At 40.2% G+C, this 27,481-nt stretch overlaps 1 protein-coding gene across 3 annotated transcripts; it reads left to right on the forward strand.

Moving 5' to 3' along the window:
- Positions 1 to 27,481, forward strand: reps2 (RALBP1 associated Eps domain containing 2). 3 transcript variants are annotated; one of them, XM_085347669.1, is made up of 20 exons: positions 1 to 180; positions 6,408 to 6,531; positions 7,030 to 7,205; positions 10,930 to 10,932; positions 11,167 to 11,275; positions 11,678 to 11,784; positions 11,870 to 12,011; positions 12,131 to 12,194; positions 15,492 to 15,660; positions 15,748 to 15,813; positions 16,028 to 16,106; positions 16,454 to 16,522; positions 16,863 to 16,911; positions 16,999 to 17,135; positions 17,458 to 17,519; positions 17,632 to 17,721; positions 21,293 to 21,379; positions 21,469 to 21,602; positions 22,799 to 22,904; positions 27,413 to 27,481. In XM_085347669.1, the coding sequence occupies exons 1-20, from the start codon at positions 1 to 3 to the stop codon at positions 27,479 to 27,481; spliced, it is 2,022 nt and encodes a 673-aa protein (XP_085203795.1). The 3 variants fall into 3 exon arrangements, with proteins under 3 accessions (XP_085203795.1, XP_085203792.1, XP_085203793.1); XM_085347666.1 differs by lacking the exon at positions 10,930 to 10,932 and having other exon boundaries at positions 15,748 to 15,801; XM_085347667.1 differs by lacking the exon at positions 10,930 to 10,932 and having other exon boundaries at positions 15,748 to 15,801; positions 16,028 to 16,105; positions 16,444 to 16,522.

Consider the following 27,481-nt stretch of genomic DNA (forward strand, 5'->3'; position numbering starts at 1 on the left):
ATGGATCAGGAATCCGGTGCGGCGTCTGCGGGGAGTTTCATCTCCCTGAATGAGCATGAGCAGAGGTATTACTCAGGTCTCCACGGTCTGTGCCAGGCTGACACTTCAGGAAAACTGTCGTCCAGTAAAGTGGCAGAGCTGTTCAAGGCGTCTCAGCTACCTCCCGAATCTCTGCATAAAGTGAGTGTGGTGCTTGTGTCTGCGGCTGCTTGGTCAGCTCATGTTATCAAGTGTGAGGGGCTGAGGGCTGCGGCTGCTGCTCCCTAAACCCCCAGATGCAGGAGACACAGAGCCTGCGGTCTACTGTGTATAATAATGAGCCACATTTTCATTGTGATGCCTTTCTGATCTCTTTGTGTGTGTGTGTGTGTGTGTGTGTGTGTGTGAGAGAGAGAGAGGTTTCACAAACCCTCTTTCTCCCCCTCCTCTTCTACACAGGAAGCCAGTCTATTTACATATATGAGGGTATAGCTGAGCATGTGTCTGTAGGTCTCATCACTACATTAGTAGCTGTGTCGGTCCTCAGATGTCACCTTGGAGATGTTGTAGTTTAGGTTAAGGTTAGGCCTTTTGCACTCATTTCTAATAAGCTTGTTTACTGTAACCAATGATTTTTTTTGATGTGATCAGCACCAACAATAGCCTTTGTCAGTAGTTATGTTTACAAATTGTTGTGCTGTCCCCTTTAAGAATAACAACTGTGGTTCTGAAATTTTAAACCATTCACTTCCAGAGGTTGACCAATACTAAATTTTGAGTGGCCGGCACCAAGTATTTGTGAAAAAAAACCTCAATATTGATCCATCAGCAAATAAGATTTTTATAGATAAATGCATAATATTCATATTCGAGTATTCTGTCTGCTCAGAAGTGATGCACTCTGAATGTAGAAGGAAAACCACTTTTTCATCCATCATCAGACTGAAATAGTGAAATCATAGTGAGTTTCTTATCACTGTGATTTAATACAGCAAACATCACAAAGTCATTTGGATACAGGGACTTTTGTAAAACTGGAGCAACCTTTTGTCAGACAAATGGTTGAAACATCTTAAAATGAGAAATAATTTAACTCAATCAATAATAAATAGATTGTCAGTTTGGTTATTTCAGCTCAGCAGTTCATCTGATATAGAAATCATAACCTATAAACTTGATGTTTCTGTGATGGATTATAAAACATATAGATTCTTCAGACTTGCTGAGGTTTAATATGGCACATAAATGGCTGTTAAAGCAGTTTTACAAAGACAGCAATATATCTGAAACTTACAATACTTCAAAAGTCAAACATTTAAAGCATATACCATATCATTTGTGGTTATGGATCTTAAAACTTGTAAAACCCACCACTTTATTAACCGATGCTTTCAAAATCCTTTCTGAAAGAATGAGGGTCTAATTAAAAGCAGACAAAACTAACACGTAAACAAATTTAATTAAAACTTTTACTGAGCTCCTTGTTTTTCTTTGCGTGTTATTGATTAAGCTTTATGGGCTGATACCCGACAAACTTGACAGACAACTTAATAGCAGTGGTGGTGTTAACTGTGTCTCGCTGGCTGCAGCATGAAAGAACCCAGTGAGAGTCATTTTGCCGACCCATCACAGGAATAAAAACACATTTTTCCAGCTCAGATGAGCACAGCGGGTCGCTGTCTCCGTTCACGCCACCCTCTGTCCCAAGGGGTCTGCTCCCTTCGATGGGAGGCTATTGTGTCTCTGCGTGGGTGTCAGGAAGTTTGGCACTGAGCCGCACTTCCTTCCTGTCAGGCCTGGATCGCCGCCACCGCTTTGGGGTGATTGACACGCAGCCTTCTGAGCTGTGTTTTGGCCCTGCGGCAGGATGCCTGCACGATCGCTCCTGAAGTCCCTGCTGACTTCTGGGTCATCATGTCACACAGTATCAGAGACTGGCTTATGTCCTCTCTTGCCTCCGTGAGTTAAATGTCATGTTGTGGCTCTTGAGGTTGTGCTACAATCATGCTATAATATTTGCTAAAACAAAGGACATTTTCCACCATGTGCTGTATGTAGAGGTGTGTTCTGCTGATTTACGATTTAGTAAATTTAGACAGGAAGTTTCTTTTTTTTTTTTTTTACTAACTGATCTGTTTACAGCAGATAAATAAAAAAGCACGAGGCTTCCGCCTGCTGCAGTGAGGTCAGCTGTTGTGCTCATTAAATGGATGTATAAAGACTTGGGGTCACACTGCTATTGCCTGAGATTAACTTTACCGCCATCTAAGCGGATGTCCCTCATAACATTTTATCATGGGAAAGTAACAGCCACTGCAGCCACTGTAAATCCCAACCTATACAATTCGCAGTACATTTGTAGTTCATTTTCCTGCCATGTGTTTGTGCGTAAATGCCACGTTCAGGTTCCTGCACAGAAACGATGTGTTGACAGATGTGCTGTCAAACCTGTCCAGATGAATGAGGGTGTGGTCAGAGTTCCTGTGCTCACATCCTGGTTTGATGGTGCTGGTGCTGCTAGCTGATTGTTTAAAAATATTAATGGAAAAAGGCATATGACTAATATATCAGTACGTAAGTTGTCTAGTATGAAAAAACTGTTTGTGGTACTTTACAAATGGCATCATCACATTGTTTGTCCGGGGGTTCCTCCAACAATCTGCAGTGCATATAGTAGATAATGTATCACAGCAAAGAAGTAGTTGATGTGCAAACGCTCAGTGTTATCACCGTAATTTGCTGACTAATTCGTTAAACAGTGCAAACACTGACCACCTTTTCTTTCCACCATAACGTACTGTTTAATCAAACCTAAAGTAAGTGTAAGTAGGTTTAAGTGCGCTTACTTCCTGCAAGATTAATGGCTGATTCTAAATTAAGAGCGTGTGGTTAATTGGTTGTCAGGGTTTTTCCCCTCCAATGGACTGATGACCTATCCTCTTGGTCCTGCCGTATGATGGTTGGACTATAAGAATATAAATAAAGAGTTATTTGTCTGTGGCCATATCTAATCAACCAAACACATGCTAGAAATTCAATGGATTCAGGCATCTAGACATGACCTGCTGAATCTCTCAGAATGGGGAAGAAAGGTGATTTTCGTGACTTTGAACGTGGCATAGCTGTTGATGCCCGCCAGGCTGGTCTGAAATTTGCCCAAAACTGCTGAGGACTTTCCCACAAAGCCATCTCTAGAGTTTACAGAGAATGCTGTGGAAAAGGGAATGGTAAATTGAGGCTACAATTCAAAAGGCTCACCGAAATTGGACAACAAAAGATTGGAAAATCACTGGCGGGTTTGATTTCCGCTGTGAAACTTGGATTGTAGGGTCATAATTTTCTGTAAACAACATGAAAGCATGGATCCACCCTGCTCTGTATCAACGGTTAACGCTTGTGTTGGCATAACAGTATGGGGTATACTTTGTTGGCATACTTTAGACCCCTTAATACCAACTGAGTTTTGTTTATAATACCATAATGTTGTTGCTGATCATGCCCAGCCCTTTATGAATCTATACCATGAAAAATTAATACAATTTTGAATTTCAAATGGGGCCTAATCCTATACTGGCAATATATTTAAAAATATATTTATTACTTTAGACACTTAAATAAAGATTTTTATACAGTTAAACAGTACACATGCACTGCAAAAACAACATATACATATATATACTAATTATTAGAATACTTTCACACACCAAAACTGGGGCAAATCGACCACAGTCGAGAGGTCCAGTTTGTGACTTAGTTGAACAGGAGCTGCCAGCTACAGCTGGACATGTCGACATCCACCTGTCAGTTAAAGTGTCTATTTTCCTAATAATGTCCTAACTCAGGCGAGCTATAAATAATCCCTATGCAGTGGGTAGGAAATTGTAGAACCATTCTCACTTTTTGGCGTTGTATTTTTCAGCTTTGGGGGCTGCTGTTTGTTTCCAACCCAGAACTCAAGTTACTCCTAAGAGTCAAATGCTGATTTCTGTGCTTTGTGTCTGTGAAACAGCAGATGCTTAACACCACAACAAACAATAAGCTAAATCTGGCGTAACTGCTGACAGTTGAAACATCAATGCCACCCAGACTGCTTTTTGTATCCACAATAGATGTGAACCCATGGATTAATCTTGGATTTTGCACATCAGTCAAATACTTTTACATTAAAATGTAAAAGTAAAGAGAAAAAAAGAAGTTCCTGACTGCTAACAAATGCTTTTTATCAGCAATGACAGTGGATCTGGTCAGATTATTCTCCCTAGTACTACAGGGTAATATGTTGAATAACGTGGCTCTTCTCTAAAATTACATCCTCAGCTAGCCATAAGATTCAGTAGTATCCACAAAGTTGCACCAGTGTTGACGTAGTGAGCGCTGAAATGCTTCTGGCATCATTCCACCTTCCTTAAATAACTTTCCCCTAAGGCCGTAGATCTGACCTGTCAGTCTGGTTCCTGAAGGCCTTCGCTGTTCTTCCTGCAATAACCTCACCATCTATCATTTTTCCGCTGAAATCAGGCGCACACATCAGTGCTGCAGACCTGACCTCCAGCTGTATGCTCAGCCTCTTCTCACAAGACTGTAGCTGTTTTGAATGTCCTGCCCCTGTGAAAGCTGTTTAATGAATACACTGCAGGTCAAGCAGAAATAATGTCTCATAAGGCAACGTGAGCCCTTTGGCCTCATTAGACAATAGATAGGACCAGGGCCCCATGTTCTTCGTATTTCAGAAGTGCATACCACTAAATGTTTAAAAATGGGCTCATGTAGGCTTTTTTTTTTTTTGGTGACGTATAAAAAAGTAGACCTTGCTTTGAATTTTGTCAGTTTATGAAAACATGTTTGTGTTACTGGTTTTAATTCCATTGTTGCCACAATAAAATATCTATCTGGATTTCATGAATCCAGCCTTAGTGGAGATGTGGAGAATGGCCAGAAGAAGAGGGCATTACATTTTGGTGAGGATCCAGAGCACTTAGGCTACTATAAAATTTGCAAGATGGCATTGGCCTTGGCGGAAAATGTGCTCTAGTGATAAAACCAAGGGTGCCTTATTGAGTTGCTGGGACAGTTTGACAGGGAAAGAACACCAACACAATTTAAAGTTTACTTTTCAATTTAGAAGAAATGTCTCACCCACAAATAAGCCAAACAATAAAGGGATGTATGGCCAAAAAGTAGCATAAACAAAACGGTTAGCTTACCCAGTAATAACAAAACGGGTTGCTTTAAAACTGCTTTAAGAGATTTTTTCTGAATTAAATGGACATGTCATGTTTATTGCGTTCATTTTTAAGCTATTTAAAATGATAGTGATAAATGGTGTTACCATACTAATTGTTTTCTTCACTGCCACAGATTTAAGTTAAGCAAATGGGGGGGTCTCGAACTCCAGGCCTCGAGAGCCGGTGTCCTGCAGGTTTTAGATATCACCCTGTTTCAACACACCTGAATCAAATGATTTGTTCATTACCGGGCTTCTGGAGAACTTCAAGACGTGTTGAGGAGGTCATTTAGCCATTTAAATCAGCTGTGTTGGATCAAGGACACATCTAAAACCTGCAGGACACTGGCCCTCGAGGCCTGGAGTTTGACACCTGTGAGCTAATTATTTGCTTAGCTAAAAAAAAAATTGACTGTAATACCACAATTATCGCTTAATTAATCAATAATTGGCTAAAAGATATAAAATCAACAAGGACTTTAAAAAAAAAAAAAAAAGAAGCTAAAAGTCAGAGTCTGCTACTTCTAGTCTAGTGCTAAGAGAAGCTAAACCCTGTGCTAATATGCTTAGCATAGCTATAGAGCTGTCCCTTTATTAATAAATGTGTGGTGAAAAACTAAAGGACTACAAAAGGTTGTTGTTTTTTTTTTTTAAGAAAGCAAAGCCAGGCTAGCATTTGTCAAATTTAGGCTAGCCTTTTTGCTAAATTAAGCTAAAATGAGGTTTGGTTCGTATTTTAGCTAGGTAGATAGATAGGGTACTGTTTGGTTTCCTTAAGTGTAGACATAATATCTTAAAACCAGAGCGTAGAAGGTGTTATTACTTGATTCAGTATTACAGTATTACAGTATTTTATAATCCTAATCCGCTGTGCTTCCCAGGAAGCATTGTACCTTGAAACAAAAGAGAAAAAGACAAACAGATTACATCGTGCTAATCTCTTGCATACTTTTCTTCTAGTTTTATTCTATTTACCCATAATTTTCTACTATACATGATCTTGATCAGGGTGTAAAATAACCACATTCTTAAGCTAGCCCTGGCTAGATTATATTTCTGTCACTGCAGGCAGCATGAAAGCTGAGATGTATGACATTGTTGGACATAGATAACTGTGTCACAAATTCAGGGCATTGGTCGTAGCATGTTTCAGCTGGTTTCAGTTGTTCACAATGCAAAAGTCTTTTTTTGACTTCTTTTTCAGGTGACCGAGGTGTGTGGAGCAAAGCGTCTGGGTTACTTTGGTACATCTCAGTTCTACGTGGCTCTGAAGCTGCTCGCAGCTGCCCAGGCTGGTCTACCCATTCGCCTGGAGAGCGTAACCGCCAGTAAGTCTGCTGCTCAGAGAGGAGGCGTCTTATGAGAGGAAAAGGGGATCAGGAGATTATCTTAACATGGCAGGATTTGGCCTAATCTGGATGAAAGGGGAGTCGCATGGAAAGGGCTAAGTGGGTTTGCCCTTATTACAAGGAGCACACAATCATTTACACCCTGCCCAAATAGGAAACCCTAATGTGTGTGTGTTTTTTTTTTTCTTCATAAAATCACATAGCTTCATGGATTATTAGAAGGAATATGTTTATCGGTTCATATTCATTTTTGTATGTAGTAGTAGCTCTCCTCAGCAGAATAAAGCCTGTAAAGAAGTTCATCCTGATTAATTCCCTCGTACTAATTCTAGTTGTATCAAAGGTCATTGTGCTAGGCCTAAATCATGAGACAAATTTAAAAAAACACTTATACTGTATATCCACTTAAGCATTTGAGTTGGTGTCAAAATAAATAATATATCATTTATATCAATGATTTTTGTGCTGTCTCTCCAGATCTACCTCTACCTAGATTTGTTGGTCTGAAGAATGAACCAGAGATGCGATACTCGACTGTCCCTTCCTGCATAGACGCTCAGGGCGCACAGTGTGGCTCTGCACCCGGTTCTCTTATCTGGACTCCAACAGACAGGAACACCTTCAGACATCTGGAGGCCGGCACAGACAAGAAGGTAAGCCTGTGTGCGCTGCCATCTGCTACTTTTGGCCTGTATGCATGCATCAAAGTTATTATAGCTTAGTGCAGCTATGCAGTATGACCAAGAAGTATGCAAATACATTCCAGTCAGCTCTAATCATCGGAGCAGTTGATGAGAGATTAGAGAAGAATGACAAGCCTCTTTCAGTCATTCCAGTTTGTCCTTAATCAGAATTACTAGAACTGGATGACCGGAGACCTCCCTGACCACAAATTGCAATAACTTAGTTATGCCAGCAGGATCAAACTTTTGCATCAGTGTCATGGATTTGTTGTGTTTTTTGCATTTCAGCAACGGGTGTTTGCAGAACAATCATAACTGAGAAGAAGTGAATGGAGCGAAATTGCAAAACTATGTATTACCCTAGTTTTTAAAGACAAAAGCCAACATTGTATTTATATTTTTCAAATATAGGATGGATAAGATGAACAAATTGAAATAAAATTACTAGCGCATGTTATTTGGTTGGTTAAGGCTTCATAATATAATGTTCCTGCTTAATGGCAGATGATAGCTAAACTTTAAGTGCATATGGTTGGTGGTTAGTTTAACTATTCATTTCATGAGTAAAATAAAAATATGGGGTTCCATAAAATACCTTGTGATACTGTCATGTCCCCAATACTCCCAGAAAGGTGCTTTATTACAATCACAACCTATAAAAATGAATCTCGTTAAAGCCTAATAGGCCTAATAAAACCAGGCCTATTAAATAATTAAACATTAAACATTAAAGCCATAACCGCATTAATGTCGCAAATCTCCGGGGCTGCACGGCGTCAACGCGTTAGCACCGTCCAGCCCCGTGCACAGGGCGATCTGCGCTAACTTGCTAACAGAGATTTGCGGCGTTAATGCAGTTATGGCTTTAACGTAATTTTAAAGAGATTAACGCTGACAGCACTAATAAAAATACAAAAAAACCCTTCAATTTCAACTTCAACTATTGTCTTGATCATAATTTACAAGTGATGAAAATGTTTAGCTCACAAAATGTGCATATAGCCCCATTTATTCTAGACCTGCGGTTCCCAAACCCCGGTCCACCGGTCCGTGAGTCGTTTGGTACCGGGCCGCAAGAGATGAGGCTCGGGTGTGAAATTTATGGCTTTCAGGGTTCTTGTCGTTACCTCAGTTTCCCTGGGATAAAACCAAGCTCAGAGTCAAAAATAACACCCAGGTTTTTCACTTGTAGCGAAGGACATAGTGAAAATGCCTGTAATTTAGACAAGAGTTTCTCTCTCTGAGCCTCAGGACCGACAATTAAAACTTCAGTCTTGTCCTGGTTAAGCTGTAAAAAGTTTTCTGCCATCCAAGATCTTATATCCAAGATACAGTTAAAAAGGGCATCCATTGGTCTGGTGTCATCAGGAGACACAGAGATGTACAGCTGCGTGTCATCAGCGTAACTGTGGAAGTTCACTCCATGCCTCCTGATGACACTGCCGAGAGGCAACATATACAAATTAAAAAGTACAGGGCCTAGAACCGACCCTTGAGGCACACCACATGTCATTTTATGGATCTTAGAGGAGCATGTATCCATACTCACCATAAAAGATCTGTCAGAGAGATAGGAAGTGAACCAGTTGTGTACAGCACCAGAGAGGCCCACCATGTGTTTTAGTCTGTTTAAAAGAATAGCGTGGTCTACTGTATCAAAGGCTGCGCTTAGATCCAGTAGCACCAGGACTGAGAGCTTTTGGGCGTCCCAGTTACATCTAAGATCATTTAAAACCTTTAGGAGAGCCGTCTCTGTGCTGTGGTTCACCCTAAATCCAGACTGGAATATCTCCAGGATCTGTCTATCATTGAGAAAATCAGTAATCTGAGTAAAAACAAGTTTTTCTAAGACTTTACTTAAAAATGGTAAGTTGGATACAGGTCTGTAGTTATTAAAATCACTACAATCCAAATTGCTCTTCTTCAGAAGGGGCCTCACCACCGCCGTTTTAAAGGCAGCAGGGAAGACACCCAACTGAAGAGAGCAATTCATCATGTATAAAAGCTCAGCCTCAAAAAATCCATAAAGTGTTTTAAAGAGTGAAGAAGGAATTGGATCTAAAAGACATGTGGTGGGTCTCACTGTGGAGAAAACTTTCTGAAAGTTCTCAGCATTAACCAGGACAAAGCTGTCCAGTGTCTCCTCAGGTACAATCGAGCCCTCAGATGTGTTTACAATCATATCGCGATTAGATAAAATATCAGATCTGATGGCGCTGATCTTTCCCCTGAAGTGGTCTGCAAACTGCTCACAGAGCGAGTCTGTGGGGGTTCTTTTGGAGCTTTTAAAATCAGGGTTAAATAAATGATCTATGGTGGAAAAGAGGACCTTGGGATTATTTTTGTTAATACTGATTATTTTGGCGAAGTATGAATTTCTTGACTTCCTTAATGTATTATTGTACATTTTAAGTTGCTCGGAAAATATTTGATGGTTGATATTATTTTTATTTTTCCTCCATCTCCTTTCTGCTGCCCTGCAATTTCTTTTGAGTTTTTTGACTTCTTCGTTTCTCCAGGGTGATGCATGTTTTACGTTAATCTTTTTGGTGGTGAGTGGAGCAACGGAGTCAAGGCTTTTCTTCAGTTTGCTGTTAAAATAACTAAAAATCAAATCGCAGGGTGCAGGTAAAATCACAGGGGGGCATTTGACTAAAACCCTGGTAAAATTTGCAGCCACTTCAGAGGTTAGATAGCGCCTCCTCACAGTTCGCACCGAGGTCTTCCGCTGAATAAAACCGGTGATGTTAAAAAACACACAGTAGTGGTCAGAGACAGCCAAGTCAACAACAGAGGACACGCTGGTGGACAGCCCATGGGTGATGACCAGGTCCAGAGTGTGTCCTCTGTTGTGAGTCGGCTGCGTGACGTGCTGGATAAAATCCAAACAGTGAAGAATGTTTAAGAATTCTTTTGTTGCAGGATCAGAAGGATTATCTATGTGCAGGTTAAAATCACCGGTTAAAATTATCATATTATATTTTGAATGTATGTTTGTTAAAAATTCTGAGAATTCCTTGATAAAAGCAGCGCTGTCTTTAGGTGGTCTATAAATTGTGACAGATAAAACTGGAGGGCTGCTGAAAACAATAGCATGGAATTCAAAAGTGGTAAAATGATCAAATAAAATTTGTTTGGTGGTGAGTGTGTTGTTGGCTAAAGATGCAGTCCCACCACCTCTCTTACCACTTCTAATAGAAAAAGAGAAATTAAAATTTGGTGGGGAGGCCTCAGTGAGAACAACTGGTGCATCCGAACCCAGCCATGTTTCAGTTAAAAATAAACAGTCAAGTTTATTATCTAAAATTAAATCATTAATAATAAAAGACTTGTTCGACAGAGAGCGTACATTTAAAAGTGCCATACTGATTGAGACTGGTGGATTATTGACAATAGAGTTGAATGGATGTTGATATTTTTGAAGAGGCCGGAGGTTATTAATGTTTTTGGAGTTACTGGATTTATGATAATTCTGTTGCTCTCTGTTTGTGATTATGACGGGTATTGTGTTGACTGTGGGAGAGAAAGGTCCTAGTCCAGAGTTTTGTGTATTACTGTTAAAAGTGGAACAAATATAGGAGCTGGGACCAGGGGAACATCAGTCAGTGGCAGACAGTGGCGATGTGCGGGAGTGCTGTACGCCAAATGCCAAATTGGCGGACAGCAAACGGCGTCCCCAGGCGTTGAGGTGGAGCCCGTCTGCCCCAAAAAGATGCCTGTCACCTAGAGAAATGTTCACGTGCTACATGCTGGTTTGTTTGTGTGAAATAACAAATACTTCCTCCACGGTTTGAGAGAGATAAAATTAATATTGATCACAACTAAGTTCAGGTTACTTGTTTGTCCTGTCTGCAACAGTATCTGTTTCTCATGTGGGCTCTTTGGAAAATCGATTACCCACCCCTCATTTATACTGTCCCTGTATTTAAAGGAACCTTGGTCGCCACCACGATCCCCGTGTAGCTCACCACCTCGCTCGCCATTGACATATCGCAGTTACCCATACGCCAAGCAGAGAAATGGAGTTGACCCGCAAATCGGTGAGATCATTTTCACTCCTATTAAAGCTGGAAATCAGAATTTTAAAAACCCTTTTTTCCCTTTTAAGTTAAGTTCTACCACCATCTGTGCAGTTGTAGAGTTCTCCAGATTCTTCACGTGCCATAAACTGTCTGATTTAGCATGTTTGGAGCTTGCTTGTACATTTGTAATTAACAAATAATTCGGACTGAGAAATGAAAACGATGAGGTTTTCCTGAGTTTCTGACACCTGTTCATTCCTCGAAACTTTCGGTTTCTTTCTTCTCACGGTTCCTTTTGATCTGTAAATCTTTCATTCTCTCAGATCACATTTTTCAGGAGTGTAATCAGCAGGAAATCATTGCATGTCAGTCTCAAGTTTCTCCTCCGTCAAAGCTGTGTTTTTCTCTTCTATCCTTCAGCCTACGAAAGCAAACATTCCTCGCGGCCGATCGTTCAGCTGGAGCAGCACTCCTCACCAAGCAAATACGGGACCAAACCCACTGTGGAGCATCCAGCTATGGCTCAGGTACTGATGTTTTTCTCTTTAAAGATTTACAAATATGTTTTATTAAGTCTGTATTATGCCACTTTGATTTTCTGTATGTGCTCAGGCTTCCTCAGTAGAAAGGCTCGAGCAGCAGGCTGTTTCAGATTATACTGAGGATGACCCCTGGAGGATCACAGAGGAACAGCTGGAGTATTACACTAATCAATTCAAGAGCCTGCAGCCTGACCTGGGGGCTCTCATCCTGGGTATGGACAGCCCACCTGCACCTCAAATGCATTCATCTAAAGATTAAAAAAACAACAAAAAAAAAACAACATCTTGCTATAAAAGTATTTCACTGTTTTTTGCACTTTGTTATTTCAAGGAGCTGTAGCAAAAAATTTCTTCACAAAATCCAAGCTCCCAATTCCAGAGCTGTCCCACATTTGGTAAGTGCTGCTGACTTATAATGGTGTTGTCTGTGTCCTTGTTCTGCTCTGGGGTCAGTTTGGTGTTTTTCAGCCAAGAGCCTCAGCATGCCCTCTGAGGCAGACAGAGGCCTTTGTTTTTAAAGTGCAGACCAGTGCTACACTTCTCCTCCTCAAAGGGAAAAGGTTTCGCCTCAGGAACATTCTTTAACTCTTTATTTAATGAAATGAAGGGGGAAGATGAGATTACATTAGTTTGAACTGGAAAACTGGTTTAATTTCCTCTTATTTGAAATTACAACTTTTTTAAAAAATTATTGTTTTTCTTTTTTTTGGCACAGTTAGATTCATAAAAAAATGAAGCTCCAGCTTATGGACATCAAACTATAACCCACTGGTGAAGACAGTAGTCTTCTTAATGGCTCGGTAAATTGAGTAATGCTGAGTTTAGGCAGTCTCAAAATTAGTCTTATATCCTTGGAACTATGATTATTTACTTTCATGTAATTCTACTCACTGCTAGATGGGAAGAATGAAGCTGTAAGCAGATAAACATTAACATAAAATGCCATATAACAGCAGTTGGTGGTTAAATTGGCATTTTATTATTATATTATTATTGGCACTAAAATATTTACTCATGGTATCGTAGTTTATGTCAATTTAATAATAATAAATGAATACAAGTATATACAGTCTACAGTATTTCTAGTCAACACGCTAGGTTACCTTATCTTGGCTGCTGGGATGAAACAGAGATCAGCAAACATAAATGTCAAATTAGCTTATTTACGTAACTAGTCTGTGACTGAGTAAGAAAACCTTGAACATAAAGACATGAGGCTATTACTCCCTGTTTTTAAAAGTTGGACATTTGGGGATTCCTTTTTTTTCTGTGTTACTGTTATGCTTTCGTTAGTTAACTCAGTAACAATTTACCTTTAATTTTAAATATGTTTATATTGTCTATCCTGTAAAATAGTCAGATGTCTATTCATATTAATGTACAGAATTCATCTGCTTGCTGCTACTACTGCACATTCACCCAATGTGTGTGTGTGTATTAGAGATGGACCGATCCGATATTACGTATCGGTATCGGTCCGATACTGACCTAAATTACTGGATCGGATATCGGAGAAAAATAAAAAATGTAATCCGATCCATTGAATATCACGAAAGCACCTCACAAAACTTGCAACACGCCGTAACTCATCTCAGAACGTTAGCACGTCGGAGCAGTATGCATCACGTGATAGAGCGGCTGTGGCATGCGGGACCTGTCGGTGGTCTGGATAGCATTTGGAGCTTTGCTAGCAACCCGGCATTTCATCTCCGACAAAGTTATCCCCGAGAGAAGTAAAGCAAGTGTGTAAGTCCATCTCTGAATGTTTGTAAAGCATTCCTGCGTTAAGCTTAACAAGCGACTGCCTCTCCTGCTGCTACTTCAATCATGAAACTGCTTAATGATCAGCTGATCGGCTTTTCTGTCGCGAGTCCGTGTCTCTTGTTTGCTTTTGGCCCACTTTGCACCAGAAAGAGGAAACCAGCGGCTGAACAACAGCAGCACGTTTAAGCTTGATAAGCTGTTGTTAGAATTTATTTATTATTACTTTCTACTCGAGGATCTTTTTCTACGTAGCTGACGCTGGTAACTGTGCAGGGGCGGATCTAGCAAAGTTTAGCCAGGGGGGCCGATAGGGCATTAACAGGGAAAAGGGGGCACAAAGACATACTTTTCTTTCTTATTCTCATTTAAAATGTCTCGCTTTTAATAAATAATTATCTGAATCTTACACCCAAAGTTTTAATTTGATGTAAAATGAATAGAAGTCAATTACTGTATATAGTGACTATTAAGTCTAATATATATACCCTAGTAAGCTATAGTACTTTTTCCCTTTGGGAAGGTACCATCTGTGCAGTCTGCAATTTTGTTGAAGAAAGATGTTGAATCTATTTAATATTTCTTGAAAAATAATTGATTTCTGTGCATTTTTTTTTTCACACTGCATCAAATTAAGGTTAATTACGTCGATTAAGCATCATGAGGTGGAGCGTGAGGGGTGGTTCCCTATTTTTTATTTATTTATTTTTGTTGTTGCTGGGAGTTGGAACCCTATTAGTTAGGTTGCTTAATATTTACGCTAAGTACTCTTTAAAATACCAGAATAGGGAGGATTGAGTAGGTTTAAGTTTATTAGATTGATCAGTATTGCTGAACTATGAAATTTTTTTTTTTTTGCATACAGGTATAACAGAATAGCTTTAGTGTAGTTGTTGTTTTAAACTTGAGTATGAACTTATACAAAATGCAGCAAGATATTTAAAAAAAAACAGTTTTGTTGATTAAAAAACACTATATCGGATTCATATCGGTATCGGCAGATATCCAAATTTATGATATCGGAATCGGTATCGGACATAAAAAAGTGGTATCGTGCCATAGTGTGTATATATATATATATATATATATATATATATAATGTTCTTCCTCTACCCCCCCCCATTTTTGCACATGTCGAGGAGCGTGTCAGGCTACATTTCACTGTGTGTTATACTTGTATAACTATGCATGTGACAAATAAAGAACCTTGAATTGAATTGAATATTAACATTAAGAAAGAAAAATATGACGGTAGCAGCAAGTTAGCTTAGCTTTAGCTTATAATGCTAGAAGCAGGCTATCAGAATAACTCAATAGCTTTGCTAACTGCCTGCCAGCAGAGGTTGGCGTCAGCGTCAAACTCTTTCTGTAATGTTGACAGAAGAGTATTTGCTTATATCTTCACAGTTTATGTTATTATACAGTATGTCATGGCTTAGCTTTCACTTGTAATAAATTTTGAATAAGACAAAATCTATACAGAATGCCTGCTAACCGCTAATGCAGTATCATGTTTAAAAGGCCAAGTAAACATTGTGGCAACACTTCATTTTACTGGTGTATAATTTCAGATTAATGTCCCTGTAATTATAATAGTTTCCTGGAAAGAACTTGGTAATATGTCACAAATTTATGAAACTGGAGACTGTAATTTATATACTTCTGCTTAACTGATTCTAACATATTACTGGTTTAAGTAGTCTTTGTGGTCCGTGCGCTGCATGCCTGCTACTAAATTAATCTTTATCTGATTTTAAATAAAGATTCAGTTTCAAAGAAAGCTATATTTTCCAAGAATTTTGAACAGATTACCAGGTGCTTTCCACGAAACTTAAATACAAAGTGTTAACAGAATAGTTTCATGTTATTATTGTTTCACAGCTCCATTCTCAGGTTTTGCATATATTCTTTGTGTGTCATTTCTTTTAAAGGGAGCTGAGTGATGTGGATAGAGATGGGGCTCTCACGTTTTCTGAGTTTTGCACAGCGTTCCACTTGATTGTGGCCCGAAAGAATGGTTACCCTCTCCCAGAGACGCTGCCTCCCAGCCTGCGGCCGGGGTTCATGCAGCACGAAGAGGACATACCGGACACTCATGAAGTACGACGGACACAAGTAGCAAAAATTAATTATTTGGGCTATGAATTTATTCAGACTTGGGCTCTTTATACCATGCTTTCTCAACAGAGTACAGGGCCTTTAATTGTCTTTGAGGATCCTGGACGGAGGCCGAATCAGATGGTAAAACAAATCGTCAGTGGTTTGTTTAAAATGTTTATTTGTAGTTTCATCCTGTTGCCTGTAGGGGGCACTAGCAAGCTGAACACGAGACAGAACAACCAGGTTCAAGTACATTGCATACCAGGCAACAGGTTGAGCTTAGAGCATCTTTTACTTCCTGAAATGCACACTTTAAACTATTTCAGTCTTTGCACGTCCTGATTTTCTTCGCACCATGTTTTTTTAGGATCCGAGCATTATGCAGAGACTCCAGCCAAGCTTAACCTCAACGAAACAAGACTTGAAAGAAGAATCTAGTAAACAAGGTAATTATAAAGCAATTAGTTTGCTTTATAATTAGAGAATGCTAACATATGTTATTTCTTAGTCCAAAAAAAGATCTCAGTTTATGCGATACTGAAATAAAGCAAATCTATTCAGTGAACCATAATTTCTTAAGTAGTGAGTAAATGCTGCTCTGATATGCTCTTGATGGATGGGTGTTTCAGAGTGGGCCCTTGGGGGCCGAGTGTGTATGAAGACATTATTAGTCTAAGCAGAGTTAAGGCAAAAGGTCTTTATTGCTTATCAGAGTTTTTAAATACGGGGGGGAAAAAAACACTTTTTTTGTTGCATCGTCATTTCTGATCTTTCTTTTTTACTGTGTCTACAGATGTGAAGATGCTCGCGACATCTCAAGACAAAGTAACTCTTCAGCTCAGTGCTTTTCCTGAGCGGCCAGGTGAAACTAACCCTTCCCTTAGCATGGGGGAGATTTCTCTGTTCCTGTGTAAAAGTACATCATGTGCTACAAGTTTCAGATGAGCTCGGGTTGGTGGGGTGCCACAAATACCTCAGTACTTTCTCTGAGTTGGGGATCTTTCCTCTTTTGTCTGCTTCGGTGAAAATGCTTGTTTGTTGTGATTTGGTTGCGTTTTCTAAGCGCACGACTCTCTCCTGGCTAGATGTAAGATATATTTTTGGTGAAAGATAAAAATAAAAAGTAACCCTAGTGGTTATTATCTGCCTACAGATGATTGATTGAAAATGAGCACACTTATTAGTATTCATCTTTCTTACAGAACCGCCTCAAGATCTGGATCCACAGATGAAGACAAAAACTAGACCAAGGTGACAATGAACCCACTCCAACTAAAATGATTCAACTTGAGCTGCTCATTAACCATTATTACATTTTCTCATCCGTGTGACCTCCAGGTCCTACTCCAGCACTTCAATCGAAGACGCTATGAAGAAGGCCGAGGAGCCACCCACCCCTCCCCCTCGACCCCAGAAGACCCACTCCAGGGCCTCATCGCTGGACCTCAATAAGCTCTTCCAGCAGGGCGCTCCAGGTATGACCTGCTCCTCCCATCATATTATCTCTGCAATACGGAAGGTGAGAAGCACAAACAGCTGGGAGCAGCAGTGCGTTTTGCAACTGAGTTAATATGCGTCGTTTATGCCAGTTCTCCTTTTACGGGGAACAAAAGCAGAAATGGAGATGCGTGGTTTTCAGTATTCAGTCTGAAAGGTGAGAGACTCACAAGAGAGCCATTCAGTTTGTGGTTATAAATGTGCATGGTATATTTGAGTTTAAGGAGGGAAATCTGTATCCCGAGAGCAAAGCAGGGGTATGACATCATTGCAATGTAAGCTTTTCACTTGGGATTCCAGGAGTAAAAAGTGGATGGTTGCTGCCTCCTCCAGCCCTCCCTCCTAGACCGACAGCTTCGCAGGTAATTCCTGTTTGATTAAGATTTTGACGGTAGTACTGCATGCTGAGCAAAGCAATACAACAACATCATTTTTTCTCAGATTAAAAGTGACAGAAATCTTCTTTCCTGTCAGGTTTCTCATTTTATCGGCGCTTCGGAGAAAACTGTCCAGAGCAAAGTGCAGCAGCCAAACTTTGCTGACTTCAGTCACTTCAGAGAAGAGGTGAGCATTAAACCTGAACGTCTGCCTTTGTTTCAGTGGGAATTTGCAAATGTAGCAAACAGCAACACAAATTGCAGTTACAAAAAGAAACGTCAGCATTTTCCACTTCACAACTTTCCATCGCAGATATATAAAAGTGTCATCAAAGACGTGCTTGGGAAAAGTATGAGTTTCTATTACGAGACACAAATAAATGAAAAGGTTGACAGAAGTGTACATGAAAGTCCATGCAAATTAGATGGCTTTTTAAAGCCTAAATTGTGTATTTGTTAAAAATCCTTCCTGAGAAGGCGGTACTACTCAAAGAGTTTCCAGTGGTGCTACTCAGTTTCTTAAAGCGAGTTACATTCAGACTGAATTGAACGCAATACACGAGTCGTTCCTTTCAGTATGTTTTTAATTATAGTTGGCTTTAAGGACCTGTGAAAATGCTGAAAGGTTTGTAATAAATTAAACTGATGGTTCTGCTCATCATTTATTTTATTTTGAAATACTCCTGCATCCTCTCAGGAAGAGCACTTCCTTTTTCTCTTTGTGTCATTTTTGTACTTCTCCATAGTCTGACAACTTAGACATTTCCTCTTCCTTCAGTAGGAAGCCTAATCTAAAAATCATGGGTAAGCACCATATTAGGAAGTATCCTCACTTCAGAATCCTCCGTGTCCTTCAGCACATATGCTGCTTGTAAAACTGAGCTGATTTTGTGGTTGCTTTCTAATGAATCGCTTTATAAACTTCACTGCTGCCGTATGATAAGTAACACAAACGCTAATTACTGTGGTGCATTTGGTACTTTTATCAATGTGTGTGTTTGTTTAAATGAGCCGCACACCCCACAGCCATAATCAACGCTGTGTGCACATGGAAAAGTACTGTATTTTACTGCATTACATTTCCTGGAACTGCAGGTGGAAAAAAAATCCCCATTCCTTTCTCAAAGGTTATTGTATTTGCGCAGCTATGTTCAGTATTTGTTTTTCTTGTGGGAGTGAAGCGATTTTGGCAGCTTTTTCTGGCTTTATGGCGTCCAAACCTCTGGCTTTCATTACAAAAATCATATGTAGTTTTAAGGTCAAAAGGCAAAACAGCTCCTGCTTCAGTACTGCCCCTCGCATCAGGTGTTGTGTGTTCTAAATCATACTCTTCATTAGACAAGATGTGCTTGAAGTGTCAGTTTTTGTGGCGTGCTAAAAATGTGCATAGATTAGATTTGTTATTGGCCCAGCATCTGCCTACGTTTTGGTGTGGATGTGGGGTTTTTTCTAGTTTTTGAATGCTGTAAATCAGCGGTCCCCAACCCCCGTGAGTTGTTTGGTACAGGGCCGTGAGAGTTGAGGCTCGAATGTAAAATTTATGGTTTTTATTGTTATTTTTTAAGTTGTTTTTATTGTTAACTCGGTTTTCCTGGGTCTTATGAATAAATCTTCTTTTTTTTGTACCGGTACTGGTTTTACTTTAAGGTGTTGCGGATAAATACATCAAAGGCCGGTCGGTGAAAATCGTCAGACATAGACTAGTCCGTGGCGCAAAAACAGTTGGAGACCACTGCTGTAAATCACTCAGTTCTAACTTCTGTCTTTGTCATCACTTATCTTTAAGGTGCCCTTTCATTACTCTCACTCTGACCTTGGATCCATTACTCTTTCTTCTCCTCCCCATCACGATAGAGCACGGCCATCTCTCTGTCTCCCCACATGGTGTTTTACTTAATTAAAACCAGCTGCACTAGATCATCCCAAAGGTAGCTATAAGATGTACATTTCTCACTTAGTAAGGCAAATAGAAATCCACACCAGCCCAAGCTCCTCAGAGAGGCATTGTAAATCAGTGAAGTATAAGCGTCCTTAAAAATAACTTCCTTTTACATAAAACATGTCAATCTTGAGTTAAGTGTGAATATTTTGACACCTGCTTTTGTGGGGAACTCATGGGAGCAGTTTAAGTACATGGCTATGTCTGAAATCACTCATTACTTACTGTATTACAGGCTATATTCTGTAGTGAGTATTACTATACCTGATGCGCTGAAGTCAAAGTAGCCCTACATGTGGTGAAAAACAGGTGGTCACTATTGAAGCATCATGCACTGCATTTAAGAGAAAACTAGAGGGAGGAATGAAGCTTGTTGAAGTACTGATATTGTTATTTAGTTATTTTCTGAAAGCCTGGGAGAAATGACCCTAATGGTAAACTTGATCTGTGAGGTCAGTAAAAGCTTTGATGTCACGTTTTACGTCTCAATTGTTAGATTTAAGTTGTATTTAACGCAACGTGAAATTTGTGGTCAGAGCAAATGAGAGACCAAATCGGGGTTTATTTTTAGGGTGGGCCTGCTTTGTGACTGAGCCACAAAGTTTGCGAGTGAGAGATTTGTAGTTAACAAACCAGTGGGTGGCATCACTGTAACCATGTCCATCTTTTAGGTACAGTCTATGTTATTGCCACAGTAGAACATATTAACGTATCTGTTAGCTCAGTTATTATCCGTGCTTACCATCAGTGCAACTTTGTGCTGAACATTGGGGGGTGGGGTGGTATATTGGTTGGGTCTGATTATTAAGGGGGTCATAACCCCCCTAACCCCCTGGAAATTACGCCCCTGGTGCTTACCAAGGTCCACTGGTCTCTTCCAGGAGTGGAGAGAGTCCAGTTGATCCATTGCATGCATTGATACATTCAGACAGAAAGTTGGACAAGGTTAAAGTTGTCTGTTTTTGATTCATTTGTTGTGTCCAGTTTGTGTTTTGTTTCCTCTTGTTTGAATAAGCTTCCTTTGTCTCATTGCTCTTAAATATTCCAGTTGAATGAGGAAAGTTTTAAAAATGCACGCTCTAGAAACTGACAGTGATGGCACTTCTTTAATACCAGCTTTTGCAGCTGATTTGACCACACACTCTGCTTATGGTTCTGCTGTGGTTTTTTTGCCGCTGTAGCAACTACTACAGCGTCTGTATGTTTCCATGCTGTGGCTGTGTTTCGCGTCCAATGGAGCAGTGAATCTCAGGGCCATTTATTTGAAAGTCAGTTGGTGTTTCTGAGCAAAATGCATTTTTAGGTTTCTTGGGTACAATTTACAACAGGAGCCTGCTTTAAGCATCACGAAAGCCCACTGCCGCCACAGTGAAGACTGCAGCCCGGACAAATTAGCGGATCAAATTCACTAAATCCAACATTAACAGATGGGAAAGGCTGTAAGAAATGCCTTCAACTTTCACAAAACTAGGGCCTGTCCTCACACTTTCGCCCTAAAAACCATGTGGTGACACATTAAACATCTTAAAACAAAGGAATAAGGCAGCAAGGTGATGCAATAAAAGCAAAGTAATCCATCATGGCTGCCCCTGAGCAGGCCGTGTCTGGAGAGCCCTACATCGCAGTCCCTGCAGGGAAGGTGCTGATTTATACACGGTCAGGGCCAGCACATTTCTTTCTGCCTCTTTATAGCTCCTCTCTCAATTTAATTCACCTCATCATGGCATCAACACTCTTTTCTCCGTGGAGGAATAGATCTTTTATCATCTATCTTACATGACAAACGTCCAAGCCAAGTTTTTTGGTTTATTGCCTTTAGGAGGAGAGCAGTGTGAAACCTGAAGATCAGGGGCCACACTCCAGATTTGGGCTCAGCACTGAGGACATGACGAATCCTTCACAACAGGTCAGGACTGCTCACTGAGCCACTCCTCTTGTGTAACAGTCAGTGTCTTTCTTACAATAATTCTATCTTTTCATCTGTTATGGTTTCAGGACATGACTGCCGCCTCTCACAATCAACCTCCACAGAAGCCAGTTCGCAGGAAATATCTCCCAGAGAGCCAAAACCTGGAGACTGTACCTCCGCCAGCGGTGCCATTTCCTCCTCCTGCTAAAACTCCTCAAAAGTTAGTCAAACATTTAACTTGTGACACTGATCACTTTGGCTAAAAATAGCCACCACTTTTAGCAGTGGTTAAAATGTAGCCAGGAACACTAACCTGTGTTAAATTTGGTGTAGTCATTGCTTTATATAAGAGAATAACTACATAAATCGCTGGTTGCAGTGATAAACTGACAGAATACTGTGAGGTTTTCTTAAATGTGTTAGCCTACAGCCTGCATGTCAAAGATGGACTTGGCCACTGTCACTCATTAATTTTGGATTCTGTATTTTGAAGCCTCAACTTAATCATTTATTTTAAGCCAGCAGTGACCGTTGATGCTTCTAGGTCTTAAAATGTGAAGCCAACATGGAAATGCCGTAAACCAGCTTTGCATTTAATGACCAACAGGTTTTAACCTTTATTCGTTAAACCATTAAAAAAAACCTTCAGAAGACACTCGCACAACAAACACATAGTGGAGAGATCCAGCTCAGTGGCTCAAATTAGATCAAGTGAGGCCTAGCAAAGGTCTGAAAGGTGTCAAAGCAGCAGCTAATAACTTTAAGTCCTACCAGAAGCAAAACAGGTAAATTATAAAAACAATAGAAACAAAAAACCCTTTTTCTGTCAGACTCTAAACATGTTCATTTCTGAGCATTGTAACACACAACTTGACTGTCAGGTGACTAACTTTTGGAGCCTCAAATTGGAGAAAATGCAGTTTTTGTTTCAAGCTTTAAAGGTCACTGCATGCAAAGTTCTTGTAAACTTTATGAGTAAAATATACCAATGTTTACAGCTTGTTGCTCTACCTCAAGTGGCCAGAAAAATGAGTTAATGCAGGTCAAAGAGCTTCTTAAAAGTACCTACATGCTCTTAAGTGATCGTAAAACCCACAAAACCCACCCAAAGAGGGGAATTCACCAGACATTAAGGCACACTCTAACTCACTATAATGACTCTACCATGTGTGCTTCTGTCTCCTTATTGACCAGACTGCTCATTGAAACTGTCAGTGCGATACACGGTGATCATCAATAACAGCGGAGGCCTCCTAGTTGCAGCGACCCCTGCAACTGGTCTTATTCTTCTGACGTGCAAAGTTCAAACCTCTGATAAGCTGGAAGAACTGGAGATTGTTATAGCCATGCCATGCTGTTTTATTCACCTTAAAATTCTATTTAATAGCAAATAAAAACTGTATGAAATTCTTTCAGACTGCTGCCCAGACAGAAGAGGGAGATCCAGCAGGCTATCCGTAAGAACAGGGAAACCAATGCTGTGCTGACACGCCTTAATAGCGAACTCCAGCAGCAACTTAAGGTTAGTTCATGTGGTATTTTTTGAGCTCATGACACTTTGTATATACCACTTGGGTTTTGCTGTAGCGGTGTGTGCCCATTTACAACTTTCTCACATTCCCTGCCCTCCACCTCCTTCAAGACTCTGGGAAATGGGAAAACCAGCCCTGCAGTGCTTAGAAAACACATATAAAGGGTGCCCGCTTGACACACAGAACTACAGTGTACCTTTAACTCTGACAGTTCAATTAAACAACAGAAGTACTAAACATTGCATTTCAGCTGCAACCACAAGAGCGTGGTAGTGTTCAAGTTAACTCGGTTTCAAAATCCCCTCAAACGTGTGTCAGAAGTTGAGTTCTGCTCTTTTGCTGCTGACAGCAAAACGCTCCTACCGATCCAACTCTGTGAAAAGCCTCAAGCTCAACTGTCTGCCCTCCTTTGCCCATCAGTCATAGCTGAACTAATGGCAAAGACTTGGCTGTTTGCATTGGTGATCTGCCCGTGGAACACACTCTCACTCACATTTGGAGCACATGCTGCATGCCTGTCATTCTCCTCATAAATGATCCAGGAGCGGAACCTTCACGCTACCATGCAGGGCTTTTATAGCTTTAATACAACAGAGGAAAAGGAATATAAAGGAGAAGAATGCTACCAACAAAGGACCTACTTTGTAACATCTTAAAATATCATGCAAAGAGGCTATTTTGTTCTCAGATTTCAAGGATTTATGTTTCCTTTCCCTTTGTGAAAGGTCATCTGGAATGATATTTATTCGTTCTAATTCTCCCACGTCCTCAAAGTATCTGTGGAATTCTGCAGAGAAAGGCATATGTGTCTTTATATAGACCTGAGCCTTATTGAAATACCAAACAGCCACTGGCATTCACAACTGTCTTCTTCAAAATATAGCCTGGGCCGGTCAGGCATCCAACTACAACAGGGTGTGTGCATGTGTGGGGACAGAAGGAAGGCTGGATGGAAAGGAAGACTTGACTTTTTACAAAGACAGTTCAAGAAAGTTTAAAGAAAAATATCCATAAATGAAGGGTGGATTAATATGTTGTCAGAATCACTGATTAAAAACACTTTTTTGAAAAGTCAGCAAATTTGGTTATGAGTCTTGCTGAGAAACATGGCTGATGAAAATAAAATATCATAGGAAACTTTTAATTGAAAATCTTCCTACATTTACTTTGTAATATTAGGTGAGAACCATTAGACCATTATCAGTTGATAGAGATGACTGAAGTCCTTATGTATAAAAATGACTGGAAACCATGACCACCAGGCATATATATGGACATAAAATATATTTTTACAGGACTCTGTGCAGTCCTGTGAAATACTGAGTACATCTTTCCATGAGGGTAAGTAGTAGCCAGGTGCTGCTAATCAGATACTCTTGATTAAATAATCATCACTAATCAAGTGTGAACAGCTCTGTAAACGCAGACATTTTAACAATTTGATGGTCTGGAGAATTTGGGTGTTTTACCACAATGCCGCAGTCGACATCTGAGTAAATTCACCACAAGCTCAGACTAAGCAATTCTCAGAGAAACTGCAAAACATGGCAGCACAGCTTAGGTTTGCAAAGGTGCATCTGAGCAAACCACAAAACTTCATGAACAACGTCCTTTAGACGGACAGAATGGACATGTCAGACCATAACACACAGCACTACGTTTAGAGAAAAGCAAAGACAGCACATCAGCATAAACACCTCATACCACCTGTCGAGCATGGTGGGGGATGCGTGCTGATTTGGGTTTGTTTTGCAGCCGCAGGACCTGAGCACTTTGCAGTCATTGAGACAACCATGAATTCCTCTGTATACCAAAATATTCTAGAAATAAATGGCTGTGTCCCCCACAGCTAAAGTTTGGCTAAAACTGGATCATGTAAAAGAACATTGAGCACATGCACTGCAGCAAAACTGCAACAGAATGGCTGAAAAAGAGAAGAATCATGCAGTTGCAATGGCCCAGACCTCAACCTGCCTGAAACGTCGTGCATAAACAAGTGCCTGCAAACCTGAATGAAATGAAGCAAAGCTGTAAAGATGAGTTTGCCAAAATTCTTCCACAGTGATGTAAGACACTGATAAAGTCATACAGAGATTACGTCAAGTTATTCCTGATAAAGGTGTTTTTACAAGCTGCCTAATCATGGCATGCATTTAGTTTTTCACAGAAATGCAGAGAGTCATGTGAAAACGTTCTTTTTCAAGACTGTAATTTATACTATAGTGGGACATATACATAAAAAACATGAGTCATTTTCGTTTTTAAATGACATAAAACAAAACGATAATAGGCACGTGAGCATAATAAAGTTAGAGGAACAGCTTCTTAACTCTGGAAATTTGTCCAACTGAGCAGCACTTGCATGCAACACAAAATCCAACCGGGGTTTTGATTTATCCCAGAGAAGGAAGTGCATAAATATTCCAACAAATCTGTTAATTCCGATGAAGTTTTCATCTGATACGGTTAAGAATGTTGATGTTCAGTGAAGATACGTTGGCAGGTGCAGGCCTATTCAAGTTTAGCCTGGATAGACATGATCCACCAGCAATGCTATTAGTCTGAATTTCCAGTTTAAATGTAGGTCTCATGCTCTGCATATACAGAAATCTTTTCCATTTGAGCACCAACCTCAAGCCAAAATATTAGCTTTTCATGCACTAGCAGTCTAATAAGTGCAATGCATTCAACTCGATATATCAGTGACCTTATGACCTTTATTCTAGTGCAGAGTGGGGAGACACCAAAAAGTAAGTGTCTAATATTAACTCTGTTTATTTTCCACGTTCACATCAGAACTGACCTCGTGACCTTTCCTCTGTTGCCACCTTCAGGGTAAATCTTAAGCTTTCGGGCCTACAGCTAGTACAGCACTGAGAGTGGGAGAATCCTATTATGCTCAGTTCACATTTTTGGGGGTGTAATGAACATTAGGGGCCACTTCGGGGGATTAATCTTTTTACATTGTTGAGTCTTGAGTCTACTGCTATACTCACATGGCAGTGTACGCTCTCCCTGGGGGCACTTATTGTGTTCACTCCTCTTTCTCCTGCTGTGCAGAACTTTGTGCTCTCTTTTAGGGAGCGACAAGGTCAGGGCCTAAATTCCAGATATTAATGCTGTAAATATTCCACATTCACTCAGTCTCTTCCACTTGAGGTGGCAAACTGTAATATTTCCTTAGCTACACCCTTAGTCTTAAGATTAGTCAGGGAGTTTCCATCGTTCTGTCCAACACCTTCATATTGGGGGTGTAATGAATATTAGAGGCCACTTGAGGGGATTAATCGTGTTACACACACAACATAGCAAACAGGCAGTTAACTTAACTCTCCTGCTATACTCTTATTGCAGTATACCCTCTCCCTGGGGGCAAGTTATTATCGTCTCTCCCCCTCCATGCTGTGTAGAGCTTTGTGCTTTAATGTTGGGAGTGACAAGGTCAGATTCCAAATATTAATGCTGTACATACTCTCCACTCACATAATCAGTTCCATATTTTGTGCAGGGGTTCACAAGGTCTGGGAGAAGGCATGTGATTGGGCGCCACGCAGGAAAAACGCATACATCAAAGAAAATAATTCCATAATCAGTGATTTATTTTAAACACTAAGCTGCCCAAAGTTTTCACAGGAGTAACACACCGGAGAATCTGCACAGAGGTCTGACACAAGCTGTTAGCGGGCGCAGTTTGACACAATAATCCAGTAATAAAAGCAGGCTGCCGCGACAGCCTTTATTTTCCACCGTGCCCGTGATGAACGGAAAAGTCAGTAATCGGTCTGTCTGCAGTGTTTTGTGTTTCAAAGTGTAACTTTTAATCATTATTTGAAATCTTTGGGTTCAAAGAATGGTTGTTATTGTATGTTTCTGTTTTTGGGATATTAACACAAAATGTTTGCTTTAATACTGCTCTGATGTTTCTTAATGTGAACTGGGGTTCAGTCAAAGATCCTGTATTTCCCATTCATGCCCTCAGTTTTTTTTTTCTCTTCTATTTAATAAAGGCTTGCAAAATTTTACCTCATACCATGAATAATTTCTAATTCACAGGCCCTCAAAATATGATGTGCACTGGAATTTTGCACCATTATATTTTTCTTCATATCCACATGAAGCTTTCAGGGTGAAAAACACATTTTTCTCAGTTTAAAACTGCAATCAACTGCATCGAAAGCCAGAAGCTACCATTCTACCGTTTGCCCGCAGGGAGCACATTAATAATCCTGATTTTAGTTAAGATTTCCTGCTTCGTTCTACAATTTGTAAAAGTCATCTTGTATCTCAAATCTTTGCAAGCTGTTCATTTTTTTCCAGCACTTTCATATTTTGTAGTAATTAACACTGTGATCTTTTGGGGCCGTTGGCCAGATTTCAACCTTGTTCTTGACCGTCGTCACCACAGAAAACAAAGCAAATAATGTCATTACCGCCTGAGGTGCATCTCTTGTTCAGACTGCAGCGATCAGAGGTCATGTTTTCTTTTGCTTGGCTGCAGGTGGTTCATAAGGAGAGGGTCACCTTGGAGTCCCAGCTGGAGCTCCTACGGCCTCTGGCTTCGACATGA

Source organism: Diplotaxodon limnothrissa, linkage group LG23 (genome assembly GCF_057381915.1).
Source record: "Diplotaxodon limnothrissa isolate DT_005_m linkage group LG23, D_limnothrissa_male_GT1.1, whole genome shotgun sequence".
Classification (NCBI taxonomy): Eukaryota; Metazoa; Chordata; class Actinopteri; order Cichliformes; family Cichlidae; genus Diplotaxodon; species Diplotaxodon limnothrissa.

Excerpts from the sequence above, each read along its gene's own strand:
- reps2 (XM_085347669.1), top strand. The coding sequence starts at position 1 with ATGGATCAGGAATCCGGTGCGGCGTCTGCGGGGAGTTTCATCTCCCTG. Across the intron at positions 12,012-12,130 it reads CCTGGGGGCTCTCATCCTGG|GAGCTGTAGCAAAAAATTTC; the intron begins GTATGGACAGCC and ends TGTTATTTCAAG. Across the intron at positions 12,195-15,491 it reads CCAGAGCTGTCCCACATTTG|GGAGCTGAGTGATGTGGATA; the intron begins GTAAGTGCTGCT and ends TTTCTTTTAAAG.